Here is a 13,198-nt window from a genome sequence, read left to right on the forward strand (position 1 = left end):
TAGTTCAGCCACATCCGGTGGTGGGAAGCACAGGCTCCACCCCAGAGACCTGGGAGTTCCAGAGGGTGAAGATGTAGGGAAAAGGTCACAGCCTGTCCTTGGCCCTTTCAGGACAGCTGGTCCTTGGAGAGAGACTGAGTGGGCTTGGAGTGGCTCCTGCGCACCCTTCATCCCTCCGACAGCCCTGAGGCCAAAGCTGTTATCCCATGGCACAGATCAGGAAACTGAGGCTTGAAGTTCAGGGACTCCAGCCCACAGGACCGGAATCCTGGGAGCTGGAGTGGGGTCCAAATCTGCTGCCCAGAGTCAGCAATCACCCCAGCAAGGCAGCCAGTGCCCAGCTCACAAACCTCAGCCCAGCTCACCTGCCTTGTGGGGACGGGTATTGCCAGGCCAGCCCACCTTGGCTGCCACCTGAACCCACCCATAGGACACAGCAGCCACCCTCCAAGAGATCAGTGGCACGTCCCCGGGGAACCCAAGCGGAGGGCAGAGAGAAGAGACACAGGAACATTCTTTTATTACACATCAGAGATGGCCCTGTGTGCTGGTTCAAGGTGCAACAGACAGAATATCCAATTCAGAAAAGAGGGAACCAGAAAGGGACGGGAAACATCCTGAGGGCCAAAGTTGCAAACAAAAAAATGCTTGAAGATTTCCTCACGCAAGAGGCATTTTTTTGCAAATACCATGCAAAACAGGCAGCTGGTGTGCCTTAAGGGAATCCCTATAAATAACAGAACAGACTCCCAGCATTCCTCTCCGTGGACTCGGAGCACAGGGGGACGAAACGAAACCAAAACGCTTCGAGGCATTTCCAGATATTTGGCACTCTTGTGATTACATTTTTACAGTCCATTAAAGAGAATAAACTGACACAATATTAGAAAAAGTCAGGCTGCTCACACAACAGACGGCTAGGAGGGTTCAGGAAAAAGCTCAAGCATTTTTTTCTCGTGGTTTTTTTTTTTTTTCCTTCTGACATATAAAATGTGTCCATTTGCATTAACCTGGGCAAAGGGCTTGCTACAACCAATACAAGCTTTACACTTGCTTTGAAAATAGATCCTTCCTCCGGCTCATCCCTTACAAGTTATCTTCTTGCTTCAAACATATTCCTGATAACCTCAAAAGAGGACCACAATCCGACTCTCTCTAGAGACCGGTGTCTGATCTTCTGTGTACATCCGAGGATAGCAAGATTAAAAAAAAAACAAACCAACAGCATTTCAGGTCCAAGTGCACAGAATCATTTTTGCAAGATTAAATAATGTAAACATTGGGAACAGCCAAATGAGCAAAGAATGCCAACACCTCAGAACACCCGCTTCAGGAAGTGGCTCCAAACCCGGACAATTGTGCAATATTCACCAGATATAAAAAGAAATGGATATTCATATCAACAAATAGCTGCAACTGAGACTTTTTAATTTCTTTATATGTGTGTATATAGTGATATTTTTTTAACTTTTTTTTTTTACTTTTTTTTTTTTTTTTTTTTTACTTTTTTATTTTTGCAGAGAAGCCCGGAGCCTCCTCTGCCGCCGCCGCCTCCTCCTCCTCCTCCTCCTCCTCCTGCCTCATCTGTCTCCCGGCCTGACAGGAGATACGGGTTGTTGATTTCATGGTGGAAGCAAGCTAGTCATAAATTTCAAAGTGCTTTCTTTCCTCATGCTTTTTGTCAGTAACTGTTCGCTTACTCCTTCCTCACACTCACTGTCTTCAGGGGAGTTAGACAGCCGGAGGCGTCTTGTCGGTCATGTTTTTCAGCACGTCATCAATCCGATCATCTTCAATAACCACTGCAAAAGAGGGGAGAAAGAGGTCAGTGGCCTGGGCCTAGCCAAGGGGTCGCCGGTGCTTCCCAGGGTGCCCAGTAGGTGGGGACGGGGAGGCAGAGGGAGGAAGGCTGGAAGCCAAAGGAAGGGGCCCCATCCTCCGCCACCTCCTCCCCTACCCCTACCAGGGGTCCCATTGCAGCCCCCTCCCCAGATGGATTCTAAGGAAAGGAAGCAGAGAGGGTACAAACCCAGCAGTCCAGTTCACCGTCCACCCGGCGCGCGCCCCTCTCCCGCGCACCTTCTGCAAGCCCCGGGCCAGAGAACTTGGCCTCTAGGTCTCCCCGCGGCTGCAGTGGCCACCAACCCGTGTTTCTGCCCAGCCTAGCCTTTCTCAGTGCCTGCTTCGAAGCCTTTGGAACGTGCATCACCTGTCGAGACCCCTGGGTCTCTCCGCCCTCGCACTGCCTGCCGCTGCTCAGTCCTGCATCCCTGCGTCCCTAGCTCCGGTCCCTCCCGCGCCAGCTTTCCCCAGCTCTCCCTGGAGCTTCGCCCCGGCCTCCCGCGCACTTGTCTCCATCCCAGCGTCTCTATCCCTCCCTGCAGCCGTCGGTTTCCCAGTCCTCGTGGCTCCGGAGCTTTCCTCGGAGACTCTCCAGAGCTTTTCCAGGTCTCCCGCCCAGCGCCCAGACTTGGAAACCCCCTCCCCTGCCGAGGAACGATGGAAAGCCCGGGAGACCAGGATGTCCCTCGCCATCCCCGCGGGACCTTCCCTATGCCCCGTCCGCACGCCGCGCAATGACCTGGGGAGCCCGGGGACCCCTGGGACCCCCAACTCCGGAGTGGCCCAGCCAGCTCAGCAGCGACTTCACTGCGCCAAAGCGGGGTGGGGGTGGGCAGAGGTGGACAGCAAAAAGCAAACTTTGGCACGGGTGAAGGCGCCGAAGTCAACCTCCAGCCGCCACGCCCCCGGGGTGACCCCAGCGAGGATCTGGTTGAGCGGACCTGCAGTGTGGGATCTTCCAGGTCTGCCTGGAGGAGGGGGCTGCCCGCGTCGAAACCGGCGCGCACGGAGGAGAGACCCTGCGTCTCTCCTAGGCCGGGCCTCAGTGCAGGCAGGGGGCGAGGAGGCTTGAGAACTCACCACGCTTGCTCCGGCCGATCTGGCCCAGCTTGGGCGGCCGCTTGTTCTGCCCAGCGCCAAAGAAGTTGTTGGTGTCCTGCAGGCGGCACGAGAAGATCTGGCCCACGTCGCCGCCGTCGCCGTAGGGGCTCAGCTTCTCGTCGCCGTAGGGCAGCACCTCCGACATGGTCGCGTCCGGGCGCTCCGCAGCGGCGCCTCCTCCGCCTGCGTCCCCGCCCGCGGCGGACAGGGTCAGCGGCGCTGGGGCCGGGGGCGGCCGGCCGGGGACGGCCCGCGGGCTGCGGCGCTAGCGCCGGCGGCAGGCCGGGGGACCCCGCTAGGGCGAGATCGCGGCGCCCGCGCCAGAGACCCGGCGAGCGCCCGCGGCTGCGCTGCGCTGCGCTCGGGCTCGGCGCGCGAGTGGCTGCTGCTCGGGCAGAGGCGAGCAGGACTCACATCCTCGACGCGCTCGGGCGCGGGGCGGGGGCCGGGCCGGGCGGGGCCGCGAGCTGGGGGGGGGTGGAGGAGGGAGTCCCTGCGAGCCCGGAGGGCGCGGGGCCCAGGAGGGCGCGCCCCGGGGAGAGGCGGCCGCGGCGGCGGCGGCCGGGGAGGACTGAGGAGCTGCGCGCAGCGGGGCAGCGAAGGGTAGGGGTGGGGGAGGGGAGCAAGCCGGAGGAGGGGGAGGGCAGCCGAGAGCGAGGGAGGCAGGGGAGCGAAGGAAAGCGGCGAGGGAGACCGGAGAGGGACCGAGCTGGAGAGGAGGGGCCGCGGAGAGACGAGAGGAGTGGGGAGCGGGGGGGTTGGGGGGGACACAGGTCCGGGAGCGGGAGAGCGAGGGGCGGATCGGAGAGGGAAGGCGGAGGGTGGAGGGGAAAGGAGGAAGAGGAGGAGGAGGCAGGGGCCGGAGCTGGCAGCGAGTGCGAGCAGCGAGCGCGAAATGCCGGCCGCGGTGGCGAGCGAGGCGCGGGCAGGAGCGCGGAGGAGGCGGGCGCGGGCCTCAGGGAGAGTTCCCGGGAAGCCGAGCGACGTCACGGGGCCGCGGGGCCGGCCCGGGCCGCCCCGGCTTCCTGCCCCCGCCCCCCGCGCCCGCCGAGGGGCCCCGGGCGCCCCGCCCCGGCCCCGCGGCCTCCGGGCGCCGCCCCCGCCTCCCCGCCCGCGCGCTGTTTACCCGGCCCGGAGCCGGTGCGCTCCGGCTCCGCGCCCGACGGGCCGTGACTGCGGTTCCCGAGGGTAGCTGGGGGCGCCCGGAAGGGGTCATGTCAGAGGGTGCCCGAGAGGCCCCGCGAGCACGCCCCTGCCCCCCACCTGACTCCCCACTCCAGGGCCCACGGCTCAGACCTCCCCCTCACCCCTGCACCCGCCCAGCTGCGAAGCCCTCGAAGAGCCGCTGGGGGAGGGCAGGGCAGCCCCGCCTCCCGCCGGACGGGGAAGCGCCTGGTGACGCCGGGCTCGCCCGGGATGCCCCGCTCCCAGCGCCCGCAGCCTCCCCCGGGGACGTCCCGGGCCTGCCGCCCTCTGCCCTCGGGGACCTCCCTTCCCGCCCTAGGCGGAAGCCCTACGGAGAGGCTGCGGCCCCCGGGTCGAGGAGCGGGCTCCCGGGTCCCGGCAGGGGGACGGGGCAGCCCCAGAGGCTTGGGAGGCGCATCTGCGGCGCAGATGGCAACTCCGAGGGGACAAGGTGCGTGAGGAGCGCTCGTTATCCTTGCCCCGAGCCAGCGGCACCTGCTCTCTCCCTGGAGACGGTAGTCGCTCGGCAGAGCCGGCTAATGGCAGAGACAAGCCAACGGGCAAGGTCAGGCGACCTGCGGGATGCCGGGCCCGCCGGGTAACACGCCCAGGTCGTCCAGATGACCTCTCCCACCAGGCTCAAACTGCCAGCTGGTGTGGAAGGAACCCTGCCAGGTTCTCCCCGACCCCACCCCGCCTCGGGCAGGCGGGAGCTGGCTGGGAGGGAAGGGCAGAGGGTTTTCGGTGGAGGAAGCACCTGAGAGGCCCCAGCCCAAGCCCCCTCCCGAAATTGAACTTGGGGTTAGCAGGCAGCCAGAAGCCAGGCGCCTTGGCGAAGAAGGGAGGGTCCTGAGAATCGGCGGCTTGGAGGCAGAGGGGCAGGTGGGGAGTATGCTTTGGGCGTGGGCCTGGATTTGAATCCAATGCCGTGGGACTTTGAGCAGGTCCTTTCTTTGAACAAATCACCAGTTTCAGCCATGGGATGGCATCTCTGTGCCGGTGGTCCCCTGTGCACCTTGCAGGACAGCAGAGAGAACAAAAACAAAACTACAATAAAAGGGAGGGGGTGTTCCTGACAACCACCTGGGAGTGGGTGTGCAATGAAGGCTTGATAAATGATTTCAGGAACCGGAACAAGCAACCCCACTTCCCTTCCCTGCGGTTTCAGAGCCAGGGGAAATGCCTTGAGGTTACCTTGTCCAACCCCCACCCCCGCCCATCTCCGGGCAGGGCGGCAAAGCTCAGGAGAGCCAGGGTTGAGCCCACTACCCGGCTGGAGTGGTGGAGCCTCGACCCCCAGCCCCTGGCCTTTGCTGGGCTGTGTTCATTCAGGCTTTGCTTGGAGGCCGAGTGCAGGACAGGAGACACAGGTGTGAAATGACAAGAGGCCTCTCCATTTGTAACGTGCTTTCTTTTTTTTCCCCCAAAACAATTTCACATCCATGATTGACCCTGCTTCTCAGAATAATTATTTTTTGAGATGTTGCACGCCCTGTTACAGAAAAAGACTTGCCCAAGGTCACTGGCTACTGGTACAGCCAGGAGGAGCCCGTCTTCCTGGCTGGCTGCGGTTCCACGTCCCTGCAGAGCAAACCGCCAGGGCTGAGACCATTGCACCAGTCTTCTGCAACAGGAATAAAGCAGCATGTATGTTGATTCTCCTACAAGCCACTGTGGAGAAGGTAAGCCGCGAGCCGGTCGGGCTGACCAGTCCTGCGCACCCCACGGCAGTGAGGAGAGAAACACGCTCTCCTTGCCTTCGCCAACGAGGGTTTATTTATTTATTTATTTATTTTTATTGGAAGTGCAGATTTAGAGAAAAGGGAAGAGAGAGTGCTGGTTCACTCCCCAAATGGCTTCAACTACGAAGCTGAACCAATCTGAAGCCAAGAGCTTCTTCTGGAACTCCCACGTGGTTGCAGGGTCCCAAGGCATTGGGCCGTCCTCGACTGCTTTCCCAGGCCACAAACAGCTGATGTTGGAAGTGGAGCAGCTGGAATAAGATTTTTTTTTAGGGCCCGGCGGCGTGGCCTAGCAGCTAAAGTCCTCGCCTTGAACGCCCCAGGATCCCATATGGGCGCCGGTTCTAATCCCGGCAGCTCCACTTCCCATCCAGCTCCCTGCTTGTGGCCTGGGAAAGCAGTTGAGGACGGCCCAATGCATTGGGACCCTGCACCCACGTGGGAGACCCAGAAGAGGTTCCAGGTTCCCGGCTTCGGATCAGCACACACCGGCCCGTTGCAGCTCACTTGAGACAGAGAGGAAGATTTTCCGTTCAATGGTTCATTCCCCAAGTGACTACAATGGCTGGAGCTGAGCCAATCCAAAGCCAGGAGCCAGGAGCTCTTCCGGGTCTCCCACGTGGGTACAGGGTCCCAAGGCTTTGGGCTGTCCTCGACTGCTTTCCCAGGCCACAAGCAGGGAGCTGGATGGGAAGTAGAGCAGCTGGAATATAAACTAGTGCTCATAGGGGTTACTGACACTGCAAGGGGGAGGATTAGCCAGTTGAGACAGCTGGTCCCCCCAATGAAGTTAAAGATGGCAGCATCCTACAATCCAATGCAGCACTCACCCCCATAACAGACCACCCTGTCCCTCCCCCACAACAGAACATCTCAGTCTGACTCCTCTCTGCTGAGGTGGGCAGCGCTGGGGATGGAGGTGGTCAGTCCATTTTTCGGATGAGGCACCTGAAGGTAAGGAGCCGTAGCCAAGGGCACACCTCAGTTCCACCATGGCACAGTACAAGTCAGCCCCACCCAGCCACCCAGGACACCCAGAGTGCAGGGTGTAGGGCAGCCGCCAGGGTCAGTGCCTGCCCTGTCCCTGCCCTCTGGGCCTCAGCCATGTGAGTGACAGCTGCTTGGCATCACAGAGTAGGCTGATCGAGGCTTTGTTTTCGCCTTGCAAAACCAGTTCCCCCAAATCAGAAGAAGCTGAAACTGGCTGGAAGCTGCTCCCACTGCTCCCCCGACTCCACCTCCGCCACACACAGGCATCATCTGGAACTCTGCACAGGCCGCCACAGCACCCATGTGCTAGGAGGCAGACGTGTGTAATGCCAGTGAGTTAGGGAGAAGGACAGCCTGGCTGGGCCCAGCATAAGAGATCCCAGTTTTTGTGCTTAGCCAGGCCACAGATGGGGAAACTGAGGCCCAAGCAGCAGCAGCAGCAGACTGGCAGCCAAGACTTCGAGAGCAGTGGTGCTGCCAGGCATCCCAGGTGCAGGGCATCAGTAGGCAGGCCATGCCCAGGTTCCCATAGAGGTGGTACTTCAGGAATGCTGAGCCTGGCCAGGTGAGGACATGGTGTCCTGTCAGTGGCCAGCTGCTCATTTCTGCGGTGACTAAGCAGCCTTCCATCTGGAAGTCTTTACTCTGAGCCAAGGCTGGGGAGAATAAAACATCACCATCACTCTCCCCAACTCAATAACTTGGATGTAACGGCTAGCTACCATCCCTCTACCCATCCGCTCCTGACAACATGTGCGCGCACACACATGCACATAAGCCTTATAAGCTTGTTTGAATTTGATTTTCTGGAAAAGTAGGTAGAGAGAGAGGCAGAAACATATCTTCCATCCACTAGTTTTCTCCCCTGTGACAGATGAGGCTGAGCCAGGCCACAGCCAGCAGTCTGGAACTCAGTCTAGGTCGTGCACATGGTTGGTGGGGTCCCAGCCGCCTGGAGCCATTGCTGAGCACCCATTCAAGTCCTGGCTGCTCCACTTGCTACCCAGTTGCCTGCTGATGTGCCTGGGAAAGTAGCAGAGGTTGGCCTGAGTGAGTCCCTGACTCCCACACAGGAGACCCAGCTGGAGCTGCAGGCGCCTGACTACCCACTCAGAGAGTCAGCAAAGCAAGGACCCAGCCTCTTCTAGTCTCTGGGAGCGGCCCAGTTGGAGCCCAGGTGTCATACGTCCTCCCCCTCCCCCGCCGCCACCTCCCACTGCCCGTGCTCCGGCCTCAGGAGCTGGTGCAGAGTCACTTAGAGGAGGATTCAGGGAGGAGCCTGCTGCTCGCTCCTGGCTCTCCCTGCTCCTGCCTGTGCGACCCAGCTCTGGGAGTGACAGACCCTCTCAGCTACGAGGGTGCAAGGCAGGCAAAGCGGCTCAGTAGGGCCACAGAATGAGCTGTGCACAGCCTCCATCCCCGGCTCTGCCTCCAGGAGCTACCGGTGAGAGTAGGGGGCCAAAGGACAGCCACCTCGTGGTCACAGGGGCCCTCTCTCCCTAACCTGCCGTGACAGGCCCTTGGGTGGAACAGGGCTGGGGGCCGACGGCCATCCAGGGTAGAGGCAGGTGAGAGGGCTGAGTGCCAAGACAGCGTCACAGAACAGGGCAGGTGTGTGAATCCCACATCACAGTGCATGGATGTAGAGCCCCACTCTGTTCCTAGCCCTAGCTTCCTGCGGGTCAGCGGGTGATGGCTGGGAAATCACAGAGGGAGAAATGTGGGCTATTACCACCATTAGAATTTCTTGGATTTACATCTGCAGCAAGCTCCCTGCTAAGCTGGGCACAGGGAACCAGAGAATTCCAGCTTCTGCCCTCTCCGAGCTGTGTGCAGCTGGTGGTGGGCTCAGCAGCCTGGCATCCTCTTCCACTGCTGCCCTCCTCTGCCAAGGCCTGGTCCTCAGCCCCAGAGAAGAAAACATTGCCTCTGCTTCCGCAGCTCCACAACCTCCAACTCCAGCGGGAGCCCGGATTCTCAACCACAGGGGCACAGTGCCCCCTGGGCGTCACTGGAGGAACTGCAGCATGACTTAGGGCGGAGACAGCGGGTGGAAGGCATTTGTGACCAGCAAGCCAGCAAGGCAGAAGCACTGCCCCAAGGAGTAATTTCAGTAACTAGGACGACTCTGGGAGTGAGGGTGGGGCACAACCAGGGTAGTTTAGAACCTCAGTCTTAGGATGATCTCATTGTACAGCCCAGGCCTGGGGACCATGCCTAAGTGACAGGTGCGAGGTGCCTGGCACACTTGGTGCTTAATGCATGCTGGGTTCAGCAGAGGTCCTTTAGTCACTGCCCACCACTGGAGGGCTCCGCACTGAGGCTGCAGCAGGGCCTGAGGGTCACAGCCAGAGGTGAGCCCCCCTGCTCAGCCCCTCAGACCTCCCGGGCACGGGTGTCACATGCCCCAGGCTTGGGGAAGGGAAATGCCAAGTCCCTAGACTGGGATCGGGAAACAATAAGGCAGCTGCAGGGGAAGTGAGTAATGAGCACTTTGGGGAGCAATTCAGGACATCACACAGCCAGGCTTATCTCATTGCACAGGGATAAGTCAACAACGCCTAAGGACAAAGACGTGCTGAGCCCTAGCTTTTGGAGAAGGCACCGTGGCAAGTGGCTAGCCCGATGGGAGTCACCACTCCTCCCGCAGACTAGCAGCCCTGCAAGAGGGCCTCAACACCGCCTGCCTTGCACATGCCAAGTGTCAGGGCTGAACAGAGCCTTGGAGAGCTTCCAGTCCTCCCTGCACCTTTTAAAGGCAGAACTGAAGCCCAGAAAGGTTAAGTCATTTGGCCACAGTCACACAGCAATGGAGCAGAACGAGGGAGGAAGGCAGCCTGTGGGATCCTGGCCCAGACCACGCATCACTACCTGATGACATCGCTCGGACTTTCCTGGCTGGACTCCCCGGACCTCTGAACAGCTCCCTGGACATAATGTCCCTCCTGGGCACTCCATCCATCTTGTATTCAGGCCCTAAAAGAACCCAATCTTGCTCTTCACAACAAAGTCACGGCTCTCATCTATGGCCCCAGGGCCAGTTCTTCCAGGCAGCCTTCCAGGATTATTCCTAAGCTTACTCTTTGTTAGTCTCTTCCTTCCTCCCATGTACATTGGGTTCTGGAGTTCAAACTTCTGGGATTTAAATCCTATCATCCTCATATACGTGGCAAGACCCGTGGCCTCTCTGGGCCTCCAGGTGAGGCCTGGAAGGGATCCTGTGTACAACATGCATGAGGCTCCGGTGCAGAGAGCCATTGGTGACGTGAGCCCCACTGAGTGTGCACTGCCCACCTAGAACCTCAGCAGAAGGTACAGAAGTGATGTGATCCTTGTGCAAGGTGTGGGCCATGTGGCCGAGAGCAGGAGGCCACAGGGAAAGCTGCCCCACAGGTGCCAGCTAACTGAGCCCCTCAGGGTGAGCAAGGTGAGGTCAGCTAGGGAAAGCAGGGCCCAGAGTCCAAGGTGGAGGCCAGTGTGGCATGCTTAACGGGACAGCTGTTGTGCGCTGTGGGAGGACCCTAGAGCAGGTGCTCCGAACAGCAATCAGGATAGCCCCCCAGCGGAGAAGCCAGCACCCCTGTGGTCCGGCTTCCCACCGGCTTCCCATCCAGCTGCCATGCTAACGTATGGCCTTGGAGGTCACAGGTGCTGGTGCGTGTCTCTGGGCCCCTGCCACCCACGTGGGAGACTTGGATTCAGTTCTGGGCTTCTGGCCCAGCCCCAGCTGTGTGGTCAGCAGACGGAAGATCTGTTTCTCTGCTGAAAAAAAATATATATATTTTCCCAGAGGAACATGAACCGGCTTGGAAAGAAGGCTGGGACAGGGCCACACGGGGATGCAGGAGGGACGAGCAGTACTGACCCTGCAGATGGCAGGGCGCCTGGGCAGAAGAGGGACCTGGCCAGGCTGGCAGTGATGTCGACTGTTCCAGACCCTATCGAGTGTGCTTCTCTTGCGCCACTCCCTCCGTTCCTAACTTCCTTTGGTCTAAGGGCCAGAGGCTCTGCCCTAGCCGGCTGGCTTCAAGGCCCCCCGGCTTCAAGGCCCCCCAGCTGGGCACCTGCGGGATCAGATAGCACTTACCCCCAAGGGCTGAGCTGGTCCATAACTCAGCTCTCTGAGGAAGGGATGTCCTTACCCCTCATCCACCTGCAGGCCCACCACTGACATTCAGCAGATGATTGCCAGTGGCATGAATGTGCACCCATAAAACCAACATGGACAGGCTCGCCCCTGAGCAGCCAGCAGCAGCCGATCCCTTGTCCCAATTCATGTTCCCATCACCCAGGACTGGGGCCCTTAAGTGGAAGGCATCAAGAGACTGGTCTTGCTTGCCATCACGCATTTTAATTTTTCCACGTTTGCTTTTAAAACTTCTGGTAATCTGGACCGAGCATGGTGGCCTAGGGGTTAAAGTCCTCGCCTTGACTGTGCAGGGATCCCATGTGGGCGCTGGTTCTAATCCCAGCAGCTCCACTTCCCATCCAGCTCCCTGCTTGTGGCCTGGAAAAGCAGTCGAGGACGGCCCAAAGCCTTGGGATCCTGCTCCCACGTGGGAGACCTGGAGGAAGTTCCTGGCTCCTGGCTTTGGATCAGCACAGCACCAGCCATTGTGGTCACTTGGGGAATAAATCATCGGTCAGAAGATCTTTCTCTGTTTCTCCTCCTCTCTGTATCTCTGACTTTCCAATAAAAATAAATAAACCTTAAGAAAAACCTGGTAATTATTCTGAGTAGACATCTGGTGCAGCGGTTGAGATGGCCTGTGGGAAACCCTTCACCCACCCCCTTCCAGCCCAGCTCCCCAGGGTGCACCCTGGGAGGCCGCAGGTGATGGCCGAATATTTCAGTCCCTGCCACCCAAATAGCAGACCCAGATTGAGTTCTGGGCTCCTGGTCTAGGCCTGGCCCAGCTCTGCTAGTGGCAGGTATTTGGGGAGTGAATTAGCCAACAATCTTTCCGTCTTACAAATAACTCTTTTTAAAGCTTTACTTATTATTGGAAAGGCAGATCAGATTTACAGAGAGGGGAGACAGAAAGATCTTCCACCTACTGGTTCACTTCCCAAGTAGCTGCAATGGCTGGAGCCAATTTGATCCGAAATCAGAAGCTTTTTCTGGGTCTCCCACATGAGTACAGAATCCCAAGGCTTTGGGCCATCCTCAACGGCTTTCCTGGCAACAAGCAGGGAGCCGGAAGGGAAGAGAGCAGCCAGGATACAAACTGGTGCCCATATGGGATCCTGGTGCATGCAAGGTGAGGACTTAGTCATTGAGCCATTGTGCTGGGACCCAAATAATTCTGAATGAGTAAGTATCCGGAGGACCCCTGGCCTCTGCTCCACCAGGCTTGGCTGGGCTAAGTGTGGCTGCTGTGCGCTCCTAACAGTTGTCTCCTGTATAACGTGCCTTTTCCATCTCCCAGGCTTCACATGGTCAGCAGTCTATGATGAGACCTTGGCAGCCTTGAACAAGTGACAGAACCTTCCCTTGGAAGTGACACCTGCAAAGAGCCTAGTGGTGCCTGGCTTCTGAGATTCTGCCGAGCCTCAGTGCTCTCATTTAAATAGGGGTGACAGTACCTTCGTGTGGGAGAAGACAGCTGAGCATCTGAGGGCATCCAAAAGGTTCATGGAAAACTGAAGTAAAAAGCAAATTGATTTTGGTGCAAAAGTTTTGAAATCCATGCATTTTTAAAAAATAATAAATGCTTCTACCAACTTTTTAAGACCCCTCACATGCTTTAACAGTTCAGAAGCCTTGTGCACCACAATACCCTACCCAGGATTAAAGTGACAGCACAGCCCTAAGCTTGGGAAGCCTCGGGAGTCCTCACGGTCAGAGTCCCATCCCAGCCTCAGCAGTTCAGGCCCCAACAGGCCCTGGGCAGAGGAGGCTTCCGAGTTGGAAAGCGGGAACTTAATGGTATCTACCGTCCCAGACAGCGACCAGGCAGGTACCTGGACCAGAACTGTGCAGTGCTCGAGGGTCTCCCGCAGCAGGCACTGAGCTCTGCTGGCCAGAACACAGCCACCCACCTTTCTCTCATCTCCTGGGTCAGATCCTTGCCAATCTGGGCTTACAAGGCCCTGAGGCAGCTCACTCACCCTGAATCGTAAGATGGACCTTCCCAGAAGCCAAGGACAGAAAAAGGGTTGCCACTTGGCAGGCGCGCTGGTCACTGCCATTAGCCCCCTAACACTTTATGGGAACCCCCACTGGACAAGACACGGCTCCTCCCGGCTCTCACTCGCATAGCCCCCAGCCCCCCCACCTTCAGGGGAGAGGGGTGAGACAAGGGCCTTGCAGGTGGCTCCTCAGGGGGCAAGCAGGA

The 13,198-nt window shown here is 58.8% G+C and overlaps 1 protein-coding gene across 1 annotated transcript; it reads right to left on the reverse strand.

Annotated features, from left to right (window-relative positions):
- Positions 1–501: 501 nt before the first annotated feature.
- Positions 502–3,651, reverse strand: CAMK2N1 (calcium/calmodulin dependent protein kinase II inhibitor 1). The gene is made up of 2 exons (XM_058676232.1): positions 2,923–3,651; positions 502–1,802 (listed from the first exon to the last, which is right to left on the reverse strand). Exons 1-2 carry the CDS (start codon positions 3,086–3,088, stop codon positions 1,732–1,734), a joined length of 237 nt encoding a protein of 78 aa, XP_058532215.1. The 5' UTR covers positions 3,089–3,651; the 3' UTR covers positions 502–1,731.
- Positions 3,652–13,198: the final 9,547 nt, after the last annotated feature.

Source organism: Ochotona princeps, chromosome 2 (assembly GCF_030435755.1).
Source record: "Ochotona princeps isolate mOchPri1 chromosome 2, mOchPri1.hap1, whole genome shotgun sequence".
Classification (NCBI taxonomy): domain Eukaryota; kingdom Metazoa; phylum Chordata; class Mammalia; order Lagomorpha; family Ochotonidae; genus Ochotona; species Ochotona princeps.

Bases quoted from the DNA above. Each gene is read 5' to 3' on its own strand.
- CAMK2N1 (XM_058676232.1), bottom strand. From the start codon at position 3,088: ATGTCGGAGGTGCTGCCCTACGGCGACGAGAAGCTGAGCCCCTACGGC. The intron at 1,803-2,922 runs GTGAGTTCTCAA...CCTCTTTTGCAG, and splicing joins GATCGGCCGGAGCAAGCGTG to TGGTTATTGAAGATGATCGG.